At 37.9% G+C, this 16,584-nt stretch overlaps 1 protein-coding gene across 1 annotated transcript; it reads right to left on the bottom strand.

Annotated features, from left to right (window-relative positions):
• Window positions 1-13,072: 13,072 nt before the first annotated feature.
• LOC115919453 lies at window positions 13,073-15,709 on the bottom strand. Its single transcript, XM_030973310.1, has 3 exons — window positions 15,698-15,709; window positions 14,336-14,629; window positions 13,073-14,083 (listed from the first exon to the last, which is right to left on the bottom strand). The coding sequence occupies exons 2-3, from the start codon at window positions 14,591-14,593 to the stop codon at window positions 13,892-13,894; spliced, it is 450 nt and encodes a 149-aa protein (XP_030829170.1). The 5' UTR covers window positions 14,594-14,629; window positions 15,698-15,709; the 3' UTR covers window positions 13,073-13,891.
• Between the last annotated feature and the right edge of the window lie 875 nt (window positions 15,710-16,584).

Genomic DNA, 16,584 nt, shown 5'->3' with positions numbered 1-16,584 from the left:
ATACTGTACACTAAAGAAAATTTTGAAAGCCAAAATCAGGAACCTGAAATAATGATCAAAATCAAGCAGTAATGTCTTGGATTTTATAGTGACAGTCGATGTAACATGTGATTTGGTTATCAATTCGGCTCACTTGATTCATTATTTCAAGTCACTCATTATTGTTTGTAGAATGTGTAGTTGTGTACGCTTCACAAAAGATTGAGTTTTTAAAATCTTGCATGGCCTACTTATGCAAGCTCCAAATTGCATCAACCCTGCATAAATTTTGTGGTCTGGTGGCAGACAATGTATCATGTTAATGTACAGTACAGTGTACTTCATGGTGCACTTTTTAGACCTGCAATAATGTACTTTGTATGCTCGAATTGGGGACTGCGTTCAAGTATTCAAGTGACTTTCATGTGCATCTTATTTTAGTTAACATGCAGTCCATGTACATGTAGGGCTAGAATACATGTACATGTACATGTACTTAAAAAGTTCAATCCAGACCCCCTTCCAGAAAAGTTAGAGTAGAGCCCTGCATTAAGTGTATCTACAGTACAGTTCTACACCTGGATGGTTTGAAACATACTTTATTATACAAAAGAAAAAATAAAGCAACAAAGAAGGAAAAATATATCCATAATTCCATACAGGTACAGTTTTCATTGCCATGTTGTAAACTCATTTCTCCTCTCTCCCTCTCTCTCTCTAGATTTGAGTGAGACATTTTCATCGCCTTAGCTAATTTAATGAAACCTTTCTCTAGGTAATTGATGATAAAGGCTTGCTTGACTCAGCAATATCCCCCTTAGGATAAATTCCCTAAATTACCAGTTAGGAAATGAACGTCTACTTTGTGTCTGGGACCCGTATGTCTGATGTGGGGCAAAGTTGGCAATAAACAGGTTTCCTTCTAGACGGTAGTAGGCATCGATGAGAAGTCACAATCATCACCAACGATCTCTGCTTGGGACAGTAGCCTCAAATTGATTTGTCAACGTCTACCGTTAGTCGAAAAAATTTAACTGCAGTCCGAAGCAAGCTTGATGAAAGTTGGGGCTTCTCACACATTTCTATTGAGAACATAAAAAATCTGCTTTTGAAGCATAACAATTTTTTTGTGTGAACATGAATATTTTAATTAGTATCGATTCAATTTCTGTGTGTGAATGACCATGACAGCATGTTGTACATCATAGTAGGCTACATAAACTGTAAGCCTACTTTTGCAGTTACAACTTAATTAAACAACATACACTGTAAGATTCTCTTTGCTCTCTGTATAACACAAAGAGGATAGGAAAAGGGATTCACACCTCACTTTAGTACATGTATGTGTGAATCCATAATTTAGGACAGCCATGTATGATTGTAGCATGTTGTGTATTTGTGCTAAGGGGTTATTGAACTTGTTAAAGGTTACTTCCTCAGGAACTTAGAGTCTTCCATGTTTATATTTTGACACTAGTAAAGGAACATGGCCAAAGCGTCTTCGAACTTTTGGCAATTGACATGGATGCTTGTCAAATCCTGTTAACTCAAGTGAGCAACTAAATATGCGCTATTAGTACATCATGGGGGGTCTCCGACCTAACTCAAATTTTGGGAATTTGCCAGTCTGCCTTATCTACATGTATATCCAGGTCTTTTCATATAATTGTCTTTGACCCCTAAATTTTAATGAGTAGTAATGATACTTACATGTACATGTAGCATCCAAAACTAAATTTTATGAGAGGGTTATTATTTATATTATTGTCAAGTGTTCAATGGACCCTGCAGACTCCTGCTACATGTACAGTACAGTTTGAACAAGTTTGGAAATAAAATTTTGAAAAATTGAAAGGGCTTTGAGGAGCCTGAATAATTATCATGTACTTCCTGATTTTGTTACTTCTCAAAAATTTGCATGTTTCCCAGTTATCTAAAAAAGAGTGGTGTGTTTTAAAGTATGTTCTCATTGCTGAGGGTTTCCAAAACTCATGCAATTTCATCATGTCAGGTCAGATAACATGTACCCAAATTGTGACAAATTCACTTTATGCATGTACATGTAGACTGGATATTGTTACTGTATTTGATGCACAATGAGTACAAAGTTTTAAAGGCCATCTGTAGTAGTTTGGCTAGGAGGGATTAGACCACCCAGGGAGGTCACTGACAGGTGGCTATCTCATCAACTCAGCTCTGAATTAACATAAGAAAAAGAGGATCATGGGGGACCAATGGTCACCGATTAGGCATTGTATTCTATAGAGGGAGCAAGTAGATACAAGTAGTACAGTGGGACTTTAAAATTAAAAAACAAATTTATTTTGAGGGCTCCATGTTCATGTTGTATTTTAGAATGAGACAGGACTCGGCTTTCATGCTCAGTGATTGTACATTGTATAAGAAACAATACATGTAATGTACGTATGCATTACAAAAAGATGCATTTTTTCTTTATATAGTTCCCTCTGTTAAAGGGGAATTCCATAATATCAGTAATGTTTCTGCCATTTTTCACCTTTTAATAAAACCAAGTTAATTTCTGGATGGATTTCCTAGTACACAGATCCTTTTAACTATTCTTCAAATTTACCCAAAATTTTCGGTAGAATCAGATTTTATGTGCCATTTCTCCTATTTTTCCTGGACACAAATGTACAATGTACCTGTTGCCAGTTTTCTAAATGGCATAAATGTAAAATTCTCATTAAACAACTCCAAAAACATAATGAAAGTTGTTAAATTTCCAGCTATTTCCAGCTAATTCCAGCTAATGTACCCATTTGATTTTAGTAAAAATCTCAGTCTTCCTACGTCATGGTTTTGCTGGATAATGTTGGTGCCATACTGTAGTAATGACAGAAGTTTCTGAAAATAACATCTCTAATGAGAAAGATCTAAAACCATATATAGAACTGTATATCAATTTCATGCTAATCCTTGTCATTCAAAATTATATTTGTGCCAGAACGTTGTTGTTGCTGTGGCAATGACATGGTAACATTGAGTATTTTGAGAAAACTACATGTTTATTATTTCTTAATCAAAAATCTAAACAAAATATTGAAACAAATATGTACATCTGAAAGTGCAAAATGAAATGTAAAAGTCTATCATCACTTTCTGTCATTCAGGATATAAGTTTTTAAGGAAATTGTCATGCCTGAACTATACTATAGCTGCATTTACAGTGCTACCAAAAATTATCAATTTTTCTCACATTCCAGTGTTTCACTGGCAGAGAAGACACTAAAGAATAACATTTTTACTAAAATGTCATTTTTGACTCGTAGCAACTTCCGGCATACACAAGGAATAAAATCGAATTGAAAAAAATTGTGAATGCAAGATGAAGATTTCTGTGGTAATGCATGCAGGGCATCTACATGTACATGTACAAACATACATGCCAACTGTTCAGATTAAAGAGGAACATTCCTCTTTTTGGGAGAAGATAATTATCATTTTAATGCAGGTGTTCCTCTTCCTGTACAAATTTGTCTGTAGTATTGAATAGGAGAGTTAGGATTGTTCCTCTTTTTTTTTTAAATAGCATAATTTGTACAGATTTCTGATTTTCAAATGTTGGCATGTATGGTACAGGTCTGTGTTTTAAATGTGTGGATGGGCCTTAGGACATACCGGTAACATACCTGCTAACCCTCCTGAATAATCCGGAATATCCTGTTTTTCTGGATATTTAGGATCCCAAACTGCGGAAGATCCCAGATTTTCAAAATTTTGATTTGTTGTTGTTGTTGTTGTTATTGTTGTTGTTGTGTTGCTTAAGCCAAATTAAACTTGTTTTATCATATGCCGCAATGTGAGAGTTCATGTATTGCGTGCGTTTAAGGGCTGCATGATTGAGCGGCGAATATGTATTTGCTTTTTTGCACAGATTTACCGTGTATTGCTAGTTACACTGCCGCTGCATGTGCGAACGCCTGTTAAGGGTAGTCAACTAGTCCTACAGATTTCTTATTTTCGAAGACATACCGTGCTAAAAATTCTTAATTCTCATTTTCAAATGTTGGCAGGTATGCGGTAATGGAAACATCAAAGTACTGTAGATAGCTTTGCTTCAAAACTCAGCACATTGTAAATGTACTTTCTCCCATTATATGCCAGTGATTCTCGTTTTCTGTTTGTTTTTTCCTTTGTGTAACCAAGATACACAGATCTCCTTATCTGCTGTGCGCCATTATATTGGTGCTACGGTAGGTGAAATTGCCAGAAAGTTGGGAAAAAAATTCTTTAGAAAATAACACGTTTTATATCAAAACGATACATGTAGAAGTAACAATTATTAAAGAAACCTGGACATAGAGACCACCTGCTTTATCAAGACCACTTTTCTTGTTCTTCTGGAGTTGAGTGATTTGATTGTTGAAGTACAACATTCACTCTTACAAGCTGAAGTAGGCAAATTAGAGCTGGTGTCAGTTCGGCATGTATCACTCATTGCCACTAAATTCTGAAAAGCAAATATTGCCTCTATCTGAAGAGGGGTTGCTTGAAATCAAGTCTTAATGAACCGTCTTTTGGGATTAGGGGGCTGCCTCCTATTTGTATCTTCTAATATTTCTTTCTTGCCCTAGAGCATTAATGAAGTCAGTCTTATTGCCCTCTGCTAGTCTATTTTGAAGACCCTGTGTACTTCATGGTAATTAAAATGCCAGTATTTTGTATCTTCAATTTTAAGTCAATATACTAGATGAGGCATTTTAAATACATCAATTTTTCCAAGTCTGCACATAACATTGGCTTCATGAAGATTGATAGTAAAGAGGCTTTCTTAACAGTGACCGTTGTCCAACCAACCTTTTCCTGCCCTACATGCATACTTGGCGGTCAGACTAAGGGGGCTAGTGTTTTATGAGAATTGTATGTCTGCTTGACACATTAAGCATTGTCTTCTACTAGAATTGGCCTGTTACAAATTTGAGACGATTGTCTCAATCTCTCAGGCAGATGTAACCTTTGCACAATCCCGTGTTTGTGAACGAAAGACAAAATATTAAAGGGTCTGAAAATGGAGGCTAATAATCCAGCATGCAGTTTGTGTAGTCTCTGTGTCTAGACTGAGTGTCCCTGCACTAAGGCAGCAGGCATATTATGCTGTCAGGCAAGAGGCAACACACTTCCTGCGTTTCAGTTTACAATCCAATACCCAAGTCATTAGAGTCTAGTCTTTCATTTAGACCTCGTACCCTAAACAGGAGTTCTGTAATTATGTGTAAATTTGATAATTAGGCTAGCTACAACTTAATCGAGTAAAGGTACACATACAGCTGAATGAGCTTTTAAAACTGCATTACTTTATTTAGAATTTTAAAAAAAATGCAGATGGGTATGTTGTTTTTAAAAAGAATGATATGAACCTTTCTTTTTTGGGGGTGGGGATGGCAGGAATGCTGCACGAGTGACATAACATATCTCACTTATTTCAACCTTCACATTTTGTTGATTCATAACAGCCATTTGTTGCAAGAAACTTTTAAAAATTGCCCCTCCCCCAATAAATTGATGTTTAAGTTTTAATTTTTCTATATTTAGGTTTAATTAGAAATTTCAACCGTTTGCAAAAGTTTGGAGCACTCAATAGATTCTGGTTTTAATCCACCAAGAAGTCAAATCTGACGGGTTAGTTCGGAAGGTTGAGCATTCATTGATAGGTTGACCTACTTTTTATGTACATATAGTACATGTACTTCATGTCTTGTAAAACAAACAGTATATTGTAAACAGTAAACAGTATATATATTGATTATAACCCCCCCCCTCTTACTCCCCTCCAAAAAAAAAGTAATGAGTGTATTAGATGAACTGCAATTTGGCCTTGACATAAAACATATATACTGGTAGATCTACATGTAATCATTTTAAATAAAGCGACAAAAGCGCCCCTCTGGAGGGAATTTGGGAATGGTAGTTCCGCTGCAGCAAATTTGTGCAGGCATCCTGGAAATGACTGTGTCCAGTGCGAGCAAATTGTGATGCACTGTGGCTGTGCCTAGGAACTTGCGATGAAGCATCTTTAACCAACTTTCTACCAGTCCAAGTTCTTGCTTTTATAATGATGGTCAGCTTTTACAGACCCATGTTTAATTATGTGTACATTTTCATGTGCATCAAAGCAAAGGATACTGGTATGCAAAATACATGTATTTCTACTTTCTACCTTTTAGCATTAATCTAAGTACCGTAAATCTCTGTGTATAAGACACACTTTTTTCCCGCCGAAAAAAAATTGAAAGTCTGGGGTGCGTCTTATATGCAGGTACACAAACAAAACAATTTTTTTTTTATTTATGGCGCTATGCCTGGCAATGTCTCCCAGCTCAGTAATCGGTGTGTTGACTCACCACTCTGAAACTAGAACAACACTCAAATTTATCTGTCATCTTGGTTTGAAAGTAATCTTTCTAATAGATCTCAATATGTAGTTTATAATAATAACTAGCAGGACCCGCGGAAATCCGCGGGATTCTAGATGGGGGCGGGAGGTGTAAATAGATATATAGAGACTGTCTAAATTAAAACCACTAAGAACTTTATTTGCCATTCAGGCCATTAAAAAAATATACATGTTTAGCGTCCCCGCCCGCTTCCTTTTTGGGGGCCGCCTCCTATTTTTTTTTTTTTTGAAATTTTTTTGAAATTTTTTATTTTTTAATTTTTTTTGAAAGAAAAAAAACAGCGTCCCCGCCCGCTTCCTTTTTGGGGACCGCCTCCTATTTATTTTTTTAATTTTTTAAATTTTTTAAAAAATTTTTAAATTTTTTTTGTAATTGTTTAATATTTTTTTTTTTTTTTTTTTTTTTTTTTTTTGAAAGAAAAAAAAAAACAGCGTCCCCGCCTGCTTCCTTTTTGGGGGCCGCCTCCTATTTTTATTTATTTTTTATTTTTTATTTATTTTTTTTTTGAAAGAAAAAAAACCTGAAAAGCACTGCTGAAATGTATTTCTGTTTTTAAAAAAGAAAAAAAAAAAAATTGTCGGCCGCCATCTTGAAAAATAGCCAGAGTGTCAGGGAAAATGTACGGAGCGGCCATTTTGAAAAAAAAAGAAGAAAAAAAAAGGGCCTCCTCCTTCCCATTTTTCGAAAAAACAGGACGCTAAACATGTTTTTTTTTTAATTTGGCCTTATATATAAAAAAATAAAAAAAACGATCCAACTGTACCTGTAGTTATTTTTTATGCCACTGGAACTGCGTAGAGTTCCGTAGTGTGGCGTACCGACTACGCAGAAATTAGGCTGCATATTAATGAGAAAATAGTCCCTGCGTAGGTTATGCGTAGGCTGGCGTACAGGTTTGCTTATGGTTGCTTACTGTGTAGAAAGCTTTTACTGCTTTGACGATCTGGCGTAGGGTAGCATACTGTTGCGTAAAAAGGCGTACTTTCTGCGTCAAGTTTCTACGCCGAAAGTACGCGAAAAAAATTAAACATGTTGAATTGTTTTCGTTCATCTTGCGTACCTCTTTCCGTCCCTCAGCATATAGTAACGTAGGCCAGCGTAGTTGGTACGCAACACTACGCAACTCTACGTATTGACCCCACGCAAATTAGTGACCCGCAAGTGTCACAAATAAAGTATTAAAAATATGCTCATCTGACCCTAAACGCCTAAACCCCCCAAGCTTTCGGGGGTTTATGGCCCCTTGAAACCCGTGGACCCCACGCCTATATTGTATATACACTCAACTCGCCGCGATCTGATCTCTCCCCCCCCCCCCCAACTTTGAAGAACGTAACCCCCGAGCTTTTGGGGGTTTATGGCCCCTTGAAACCCGTGGACCCCACGCCTATATTATATATACACTCAACTCAGGACCCGCGGAAATCCGCTGGATTCTAGAGGGGGGGGGCGCAGGCAAAAAATTAAGTTTTTTCATTTCGGGGGCTACTTTTTCAACTTTCGGGGGCTCTTTTTTCTGGGGCTACTTTTTCATTAATTCATATAGGTCTAAGGATAGGCCTACACTTTGTTGAGATTTGTTTAGTAGGCGAAGGTTTCAGGCTTAATACTTCATAGGTCTAATTGCCTATTTAAAAAAAAAAACATTTTTCTAGTTCAATAACTAAGTTTTCATGCATTGCTTTGATGCAAGAACTGTAACATAGACTTCTAATTAATAGATCTAGATTGTGATTATTTCTGACCATGAATTTCGATAATCATTTTTCAAAGTAAAATTTTCACAAGAAAATCAGACAGTCGTTTAAAAACGTAGACATTAGTAATACTTTTACTAATTCTAAGCTCAGGTTTCGTAAATCTATTCACGAAACTATATTGAAATCGTGATGCAAACCAACAGATAAAAATTTCAAAGTGTCAAATCTCTTCGACTCGAGCTCTGCTCAGCTGATCGAACTCGCACACACTCCAGCGTAACTCCATGAAGCTCGAACACCGACGCCGCAGGCCTCGGAAGCCTGCGGTGCGCGGTGCCGGTGTTACACTGCACTGTGTATGTGTGAGGACTGAAGGCAGCTTGCGACTGCAACTGTCAGTCCAATGGTTTTCTTGTGAAAACTTTCCTTTAGAAAGTGATAATCAAAATGTAGTATACATTAACCGTCATAATCACAAAATAAGCTTTGATTTCATACCTCCATTCACGAAAACTATATAAAAATCGCGGCAATAAAGATGGAAATAGGTCTCTAAGTTTGGACGTGGACGGGAAGCTTCGTGTGTATCTCTGTTGCTTGTGCAGCGCTACTACAAAGGATATCCTATAGAAAGATGCTTTACTCGGGTAATCCCGACCCTGTCCATCGTGCATTTAATACGCAACTTAATGTGAGTGGATAGTCATCGATCGTGTGTCTACGGATGTCATGTTGAATATCCATGAGGTATCTCTGTCGTCACGCATATCCTGCATTATGCATGTCGCGTCTGTTTTCGCCCTGGACGTCGACACGGAGGAGGACCTCGGGCGGAGTATAGCCAATTCGCTAGAGTAGACTCTCCCGCGGACGATGGCACCGGGCACGGGTACCCCGAGGGCAGGGTTCAGGAGGAGATAGCCGCACCAACTTGGGTCGGCGATCTCATTAAAAAACAATAGAATACAAAGGCTCGCCCAGACGTCGCGCCCCCCGCGGAGCCTTAGCGTATTATTATTATAGATTCCTCCAATTTTGCTTGGCGTACCACAAGGTTCTATCCTACCTGTAGGTACTCTATCGTTTTTAATTTACATTAATGATCTATCATCTTACACATTCTTCTAAAAACGACATTGTTACTTTTATTTGTGACAAGTTCACAAGCACAAATCGGCGCCTTCAACTGCACCTCGATGTTAAATGAAAGTCCTTCTCCACGTGTGTTTCCGTTTTGGCAACAACAACAACAACAACAATTTTTTTGTGTGTGTGTGTGTGTGTCTTCGAAACAGGGGTGCGCCTTATACACTGAGATTTACGGTATTGATTTATGCCAGGCACATTTTTTTTTTCCCTCTTAAAATAGGGGTGCATCTTATACATTGAGATTTACGGTATGCATTGCCATCAGGTTCTGGTTCTCATCTACATGTTCATGTATGATCTGGTGCACTGATCAGAAAAAATGCAATATATAAATATATATAAATATATATGTTTCTCTTTTTTTCATATTGGACTACACGTACAGTACACAAACCTGCCTCGATATTTAGTGCACAGCTCTAATAATGTATTAAATTTCACAAATTTACACGGTCAAAAATATCATTGCCAGCTCATATTTTGTACTCTCATACCTCTGATATACATGTATCTGTTGGCAAAATTAAAGAATTTCAAGAACACTGCTAAATGTCATGCTGATAACACAGCATTTATTGAAAATATTCTAATGATGTGTTCTCGACATCATCCTATCTATTGACATTTCCATGAAAAGTAGTGATTACATGTTTACAGACCACAAAGAATGACATTTGTATCACTGCAGCAATGTGGGTTTTTGATAATTACAGTATTTGAAAAGCTAATGATTGTTAAGTGGCAAGAGATACATGTAGTATCCTAGAGGCTTGAGTTTAGTTTTCTATATAATTATATACCGTTAATAACATTTAAGATAAGAGTAGAGAAATTGTGGTCTCGTGGTGAAGTCACATTACTGTAGATCAGAAGGTTTGGGGTTTGAACCCCAACCACAGGACCAACTTCCTTAGGCAAGACATTAATCTACATTTGCCACACTCCACCCACGCGAGGTAAATGAGTACCTGGTAGGATTATTCTTGAAATATCCTGTGTGTTGATAACACAGTTGCTGGAGCTACATTACCAAAGCTCTTTGGAAGTGGATAGGGATGCCATATCATGCATGCGCTGTACAAGATATGTATATTTCTACTATATTTGAGAATTAATTTCAACCAGTCCTCTTCTAGTTCTAGAGGAGGTGCACTTCTTCTACTAGATCCATCTTTTAGCTTCTAGGTTCAAGGATATGCGTGTAGCTTGCTCTTCTAAGGCTCTCTAAATGATGTTCCTTTGACATCCTCCTAATCCTAGTCTAAATCTTGCACAGTAGGAGGCAGGCCATTTTACCAGTGGACTGAACAGAATACAGTTAGTCATTGTAAGCAGCCTGATGAGTAGATGATGCTGACAGTGGAAGTATTTTGACTGATGGTTGGGGCCTCTTTCCTGCCAGACAGTTCCTCTTGTAAAGTTTCCTTAAAGGCTTGTTCAGATATGACGCGGTAAGCTGCTGCCCCCCCCCCCAAAAAAAAAAAAACTCTTTTTTAGGGGGGGGGGTGTAAATGAACGGCAGCAAGGTCCTTTAATTTACGCATATTCATTGAGCTATGTGTTATAAGTCGCAGAAATGTACTGTAACATATCATACACTTTACATGGACATTTTTTTTTTTTTTTCGCCACGGTTTTGCCCCATTATATCTGAATGAGGTCTACATGTAACATTTACTCTTTGAATCTTATTTTATGCACTGACACTACATACAGGCAGTCATACCATAAGCCTACAGTGAATGTACAGTGAACATCATTTTTAAAATTTTATGTACCTGTACTAGGCTGTACATGCAGGCCTACGTGAAATCGTAGTGCAATTCTTTGACTGTCAAAGACATGTAGGAATACTACAAATAACTACCGGTACCTACATGTACATGTACATGTACAATACTGTATATGTTTTGTGATATGTTCATGTACATGTAGAGGTACAGTGTAGGCCTGCTGTACATGTACAAGCCAAGAAGTGATTTGCTTGATAATCTATTGAGCATGACTCAGAAAACATTTCCACCATAGTGTAGGCCCTCCTTCATTGCATGTACAGCACATGAATAGTTTCTTCTCTGATCCCCCACTGAAGAAGTAGTCATACATCACACATACTACAGACAGTGATGCCTACATACATGTACATGTACATGTATATACCCTGTACATGTTGTTGTCTTGTACCCTTACAAAAAAAATCTCTATGGTACACCATACAAACACCATAGCAAATCTACCATAGATTACCATACAAACACCATAGCAAATCTACCATAGATCTACCATTCATTTACCATAGAACTAATTAAAATAATTGGGACAAATTTATTCATTTATTCAAATTAGGCCACACCTACATATTCTACCATAGAGCCACCATTCATATACCATAGAGCCACCATAGAGTCATCATTCATCTACCATAGAGCCATCATTCATCTACCATAGAGCCACCATTCATCTACCATAGAACCACCATTCATCTACCACAGAGCCACCATTCATCTACCATAGAGCCACCATTCATCTACCACAGAGCCATCATTCATCTACCACAGAGCCATCATTCATCTACCATAGAGCCACCATTCATCTACCATAGAGCCACCATTCATCTACCATAGAGCCACCATTCATCTACCATAGAGCCACCATTCATCTACCATAGAGCCACCATTCATCTACCATAGAGTCACCACTCATCTACCATAGAGCCACCATTCATCTACCATAGAGCCACCATTCATCAACCATAGAGCCACCATTCATCTACCATAGAGTCACCACTCATCTACCATAGAGCCACCATTCATCTACCATAGAGCCACCATTCATCTACCATAGAGCCACCATTCATCTACCATAGAGCCACCATTCATCTACCATAGAGCCACCATTCATCTACCATAGAGTCACCATTCATCTACCATAGAGCCACCATTTATCTACCATAGAGCCACCATTCATATACCATAGAGCCACCATAGAGTCATCATTCATCTACCATAGAGCCATCATTCATCTACCATAGAGCCACCATTCATCTACCATAGAACCACCATTCATCTACCACAGAGCCACCATTCATCTACCATAGAGCCACCATTCATCTACCACAGAGCCATCATTCATCTACCACAGAGCCATCATTCATCTACCATAGAGCCACCATTCATCTACCATAGAGCCACCATTCATCTACCATAGAGCCACCATTCATCTACCATAGAGCCACCATTCATCTACCATAGAGCCACCATTCATCTACCATAGAGTCACCACTCATCTACCATAGAGCCACCATTCATCTACCATAGAGCCACCATTCATCAACCATAGAGCCACCATTCATCTACCATAGAGTCACCACTCATCTACCATAGAGCCACCATTCATCTACCATAGAGCCACCATTCATCTACCATAGAGCCACCATTCATCTACCATAGAGCCACCATTCATCTACCATAGAGCCACCATTCATCTACCATAGAGTCACCATTCATCTACCATAGAGCCACCATTTATCTACCATAGAGCCACCATTCATCTACCATAGAGCCACCATTCATCTACCATAGAGCCACCATTCATCTACCATTCACTACCATTCAAAATATGCAACAAAATGTTACGCTTAATTGTAGCATTTTGAAATGGTATATTCAGAATGGTAGTTTGGATCTTGATCTGTGGTTAGCAGAATGGTAGCTGTAGTGCGTTCTATAGTACACAGAATGGTGACTATAATATATTGAATTTTTGAGAAATCTAAACTTAAATGTTAACTTACAATACACACATGATGCTTATTAAAAAAATGAATTGAATGAAAGTGGCAGGATGTATTTGGTTTATATCAAAAGTTGTATGCATGTACATATGCTAAAAACTAAAATAAAAGGCAAGTAAAAAAATATATCACATAAACATGTACACTACAAACTAAAATGAAAGGCACTGTTCGTAATTGCAACACATATTACTTGGACTTATTCTACTAAGATGTAATAAATACCCACATATATATCACCCTAGTTCCTCTAAATAATCGGCAAGTTAAAAAGAAACAACTAAAATTTCATATACAGTGTGTACGTAAACATGACTAAAATGAAAGGCAAGTTAAAAATATATAAACATGTACAATAAAAACTAAGGCACTGAGTTGCAGCACAGGATTGTTCTAAAAGATTGTATAAACATGTACAATAAAAACTCAAATGAATGGCAAGTTCATAATTGCAACACATATTACTTGGACTTATTCTACTAAGGTGTAATAAATACCCACATATATATCACCCTAGTTCCTCTAAATAAATAAAATGTCATATATAGTGTGTATGTAAACATGACTAAAATGAAAGGCAAGTTAAAAATATATAAACATGTACAATAAAAACTAAGGCACTGAGTTGCAGCACAGAAATGTTCTAAAACATTGTATAAAGTTATAAACATGTACAATGAAGTTCAAGTCAAAGAGGTTGTATGTGAGTTCGAAGAGGAGCAGAAAAGACAAGCCTTGCTGCTCAGTTTTGGAGTCTCTGAAGGCGATCAAGGTCCCTCTAGCTGAGAACACTGAAGACCCAACCCTTTCTATACTCAAACTGTTTACATGATTTTGATAGACCCTCTGGGTCAAACAATCTCCCCTGTATCGATCGGTATCACTACCCCCACCCCATGATTCAATGTGTAACCTCGTCTATGCCATGTTCCATCGTAGGGCACTGCCACGTCCACATAATAATTTTCCCTGATGGTCAGATCCTTGTCCATGGCCCTTTGACGTAGGCATGCTGCCACCTTCTTCTTCTGATCCTTACTGGTCTGCAAAAAAAAAAAGAGTTTGTAATAAATAACAAGTAAATTTCAAGTTCCCTCAAGCCCCTTACTTATTAGACCCTATTACAAATATTTAGATTTGATTAATTTTCATCCCTTGATTTGACAAGAAGGGATATTGATGTACATGTATTATACTGTCTATCGACCATAACTAAGAAATAAAAAATATGTTTTGATTAAATGTACGTACAGCTAAGATAATGTAATGAAGAAAACACAAGGCTGGTGACTAACCTCTTGGGATAAGGAAGATAAAGTGGCTATGTGCCTGTTGTAGCTAGGGGCTTCGACTAGTGGGGCTGTTCCGAGGATGGTCAGCAAGCCGCACAAGCTATCCCGTGCCAAACCAACCTCCGTTGCTGCCAGAGTAGCTCTGTGGTTTATTTCTGCAGACTTTCCACGTCCTTCGCATTCATTTTCTGATGAAGAGAATGTCCTCTCCTTCTTGCAAATGAAGCAACCAAGGACCATGGCGCAGTTCAACCCATTCATTCCTCTTTGACAAATTCTCCAGAGGAATGAGATGCCCTGTAAAAGATATCCAAAACACTTTATGGAACAGGGAAAATATTTTGAAAAGCACAATCCCCAAATAATTACAAAGTGCTAGTTATGACATACATGTAGTATTTTAGTTATGACATACATGTAGTATATTACACAAATACACATTTTCACAGATTTCACGACAATTCCGATGCCCCCACTTCGATTCACCATAGAGTAAAGGAGGGGTTTTTCGGCCACTTAAGACAAAATCCTATTTTTTGGACTCTTTACTTTCTATTTATTATCATTTCTTGTTCAAATCATGAAGCAAATACTATTATTATTTAAACAAAGAAAGAATCCCAGAAAAAAAATCATGAATTGCCATGACAACATTCATTTCCATTTTCACTGTTTCGGAGGTAGTTTTCGGCCTAGCGAGGCAGTTTTTGGCCGCATGTACAAAGTCAATAGGAAGCAAGCAAGCGCGCCATGCGTTTCCCCACTAATCTATAGCACTAGCGGCCGGAGCAGGTATCCCAAGCCGGAGCTTCCCGTGCTGAAAACTACCTCTGCGGTGATCAGAAATTGGAATCTGAATTAGACAGAGATATCGTGTGTGCGCTGCGGTATCCGGCTGCATTGATTAAATACATGCGATGAGATACTTTTAAGCTTGCGACTCACACAAAATCGGACTCTAAATCTGAAAAATACTTGAAATAAAGCTCATTTTATGGTACCCATATTCCTTACACGCGTAAGATACTTAATTTTTCAGATTCGGGGAGCGAGACCGCCGATTACATCACTAAAATGTGATATTTTAGGATGATATTTTCCATTGCAAATGTGGTTCTTCAGTGACTCTGGCATGGTATGGTATGTGTGGGATATATGATATGCTGTTATGCGATGGATTTTTAAGGGATTTTACCATGCATCCAACGGATCGGCCGAAAACTGGAGATGGTCGATTACCCCCTCCTTTACTCTATTCTTAATCATTTGATTTGGCTTTTTGAGCCATTCACCCCTTGAGCATGCAATACAATCTCAAAGTAACAGTTTGCAAACTAAAAATATTGTTTGATAGTAAGTACATACCTCCCAGACACACGTGAGCTGCAAGCTGCGTGAGCTGCAAGTTGTGGGCCACTAATGACGCGGATCTTCACATGTGGGACCAGGGCCAAAAATAGGGCTGTCCAAACACTTATTCAGGGAAAGCTTCCTCGATCTCTGAATTAGCTGTTAGTTCTTCTGGCACCTCTCCAGCATTCATGTTACTCTTCTGTAATATCTGGTATTGATCTCCTTTGAACACCTTCCTCTTCCTCACATATTTTGGAGTTTTGCGAAGCATTTTCAGTGAGTAGAAATTAGAGACCAACGGCTAGTAGAGTTATTCAAATCTTGGGCACAAGGTGGCAGCAAACAGCCCTTGTTATCTACTTTCTGCTGATATACATTATTTGTTACAATTTGGTTTAGAATTTTTTATTTAATGATTTCTTTAATTGATTGAGACTAATTGAGTGCAAACAGAGGCAGTGTAGCGACTTCCAAAGTTGGGGGGGGGGGGCCGGGGGGGGGGCACCAACAAAAAGGGCACTTTCTGGAGAAAATAAATAGGGCACCTACAAAGGGAAATCTCCAAGCGAAAATATATATTAAAAAAAAACACATTTGTATATACCCCCTGTATTGTGATTACATTATCAGGGATGATTTCAATATTTTTTTAATCTTTATAAATAAGATTTGTGAGGTCGCAGTGCGAAAAATTACATCAATTATAAAGAAGAAAAACCCAATCCTGATGGGTTTATTACATTATCATAACAGAAGACTGAAAAGACCTTTGATAAGTACCATAATTATAACATCTAGAAATGCGAGTGTGCTTTGGGTGATATTGCTCTTAGTAGCTGGAAATTAGGGGCACGTGATGAGAGGAAAAGGGGACACTTATCGAAAAGGGTGACACTTAC

This window comes from Strongylocentrotus purpuratus, unplaced genomic scaffold (assembly GCF_000002235.5).
Source record: "Strongylocentrotus purpuratus isolate Spur 01 unplaced genomic scaffold, Spur_5.0 spur5_scaffold_6, whole genome shotgun sequence".
Lineage (NCBI taxonomy): Eukaryota > Metazoa > Echinodermata > Echinoidea > Camarodonta > Strongylocentrotidae > Strongylocentrotus > Strongylocentrotus purpuratus.
This window is presented reverse-complemented; position numbering and strand designations above follow the sequence as displayed.

Bases quoted from the DNA above. Each gene is read 5' to 3' on its own strand.
- LOC115919453 (XM_030973310.1), bottom strand. From the start codon at position 14,593: ATGAATGGGTTGAACTGCGCCATGGTCCTTGGTTGCTTCATTTGCAAG. The intron at 14,084-14,335 runs GTTAGTCACCAG...TTTTTTTTGCAG, and splicing joins TATCTTCCTTATCCCAAGAG to ACCAGTAAGGATCAGAAGAA.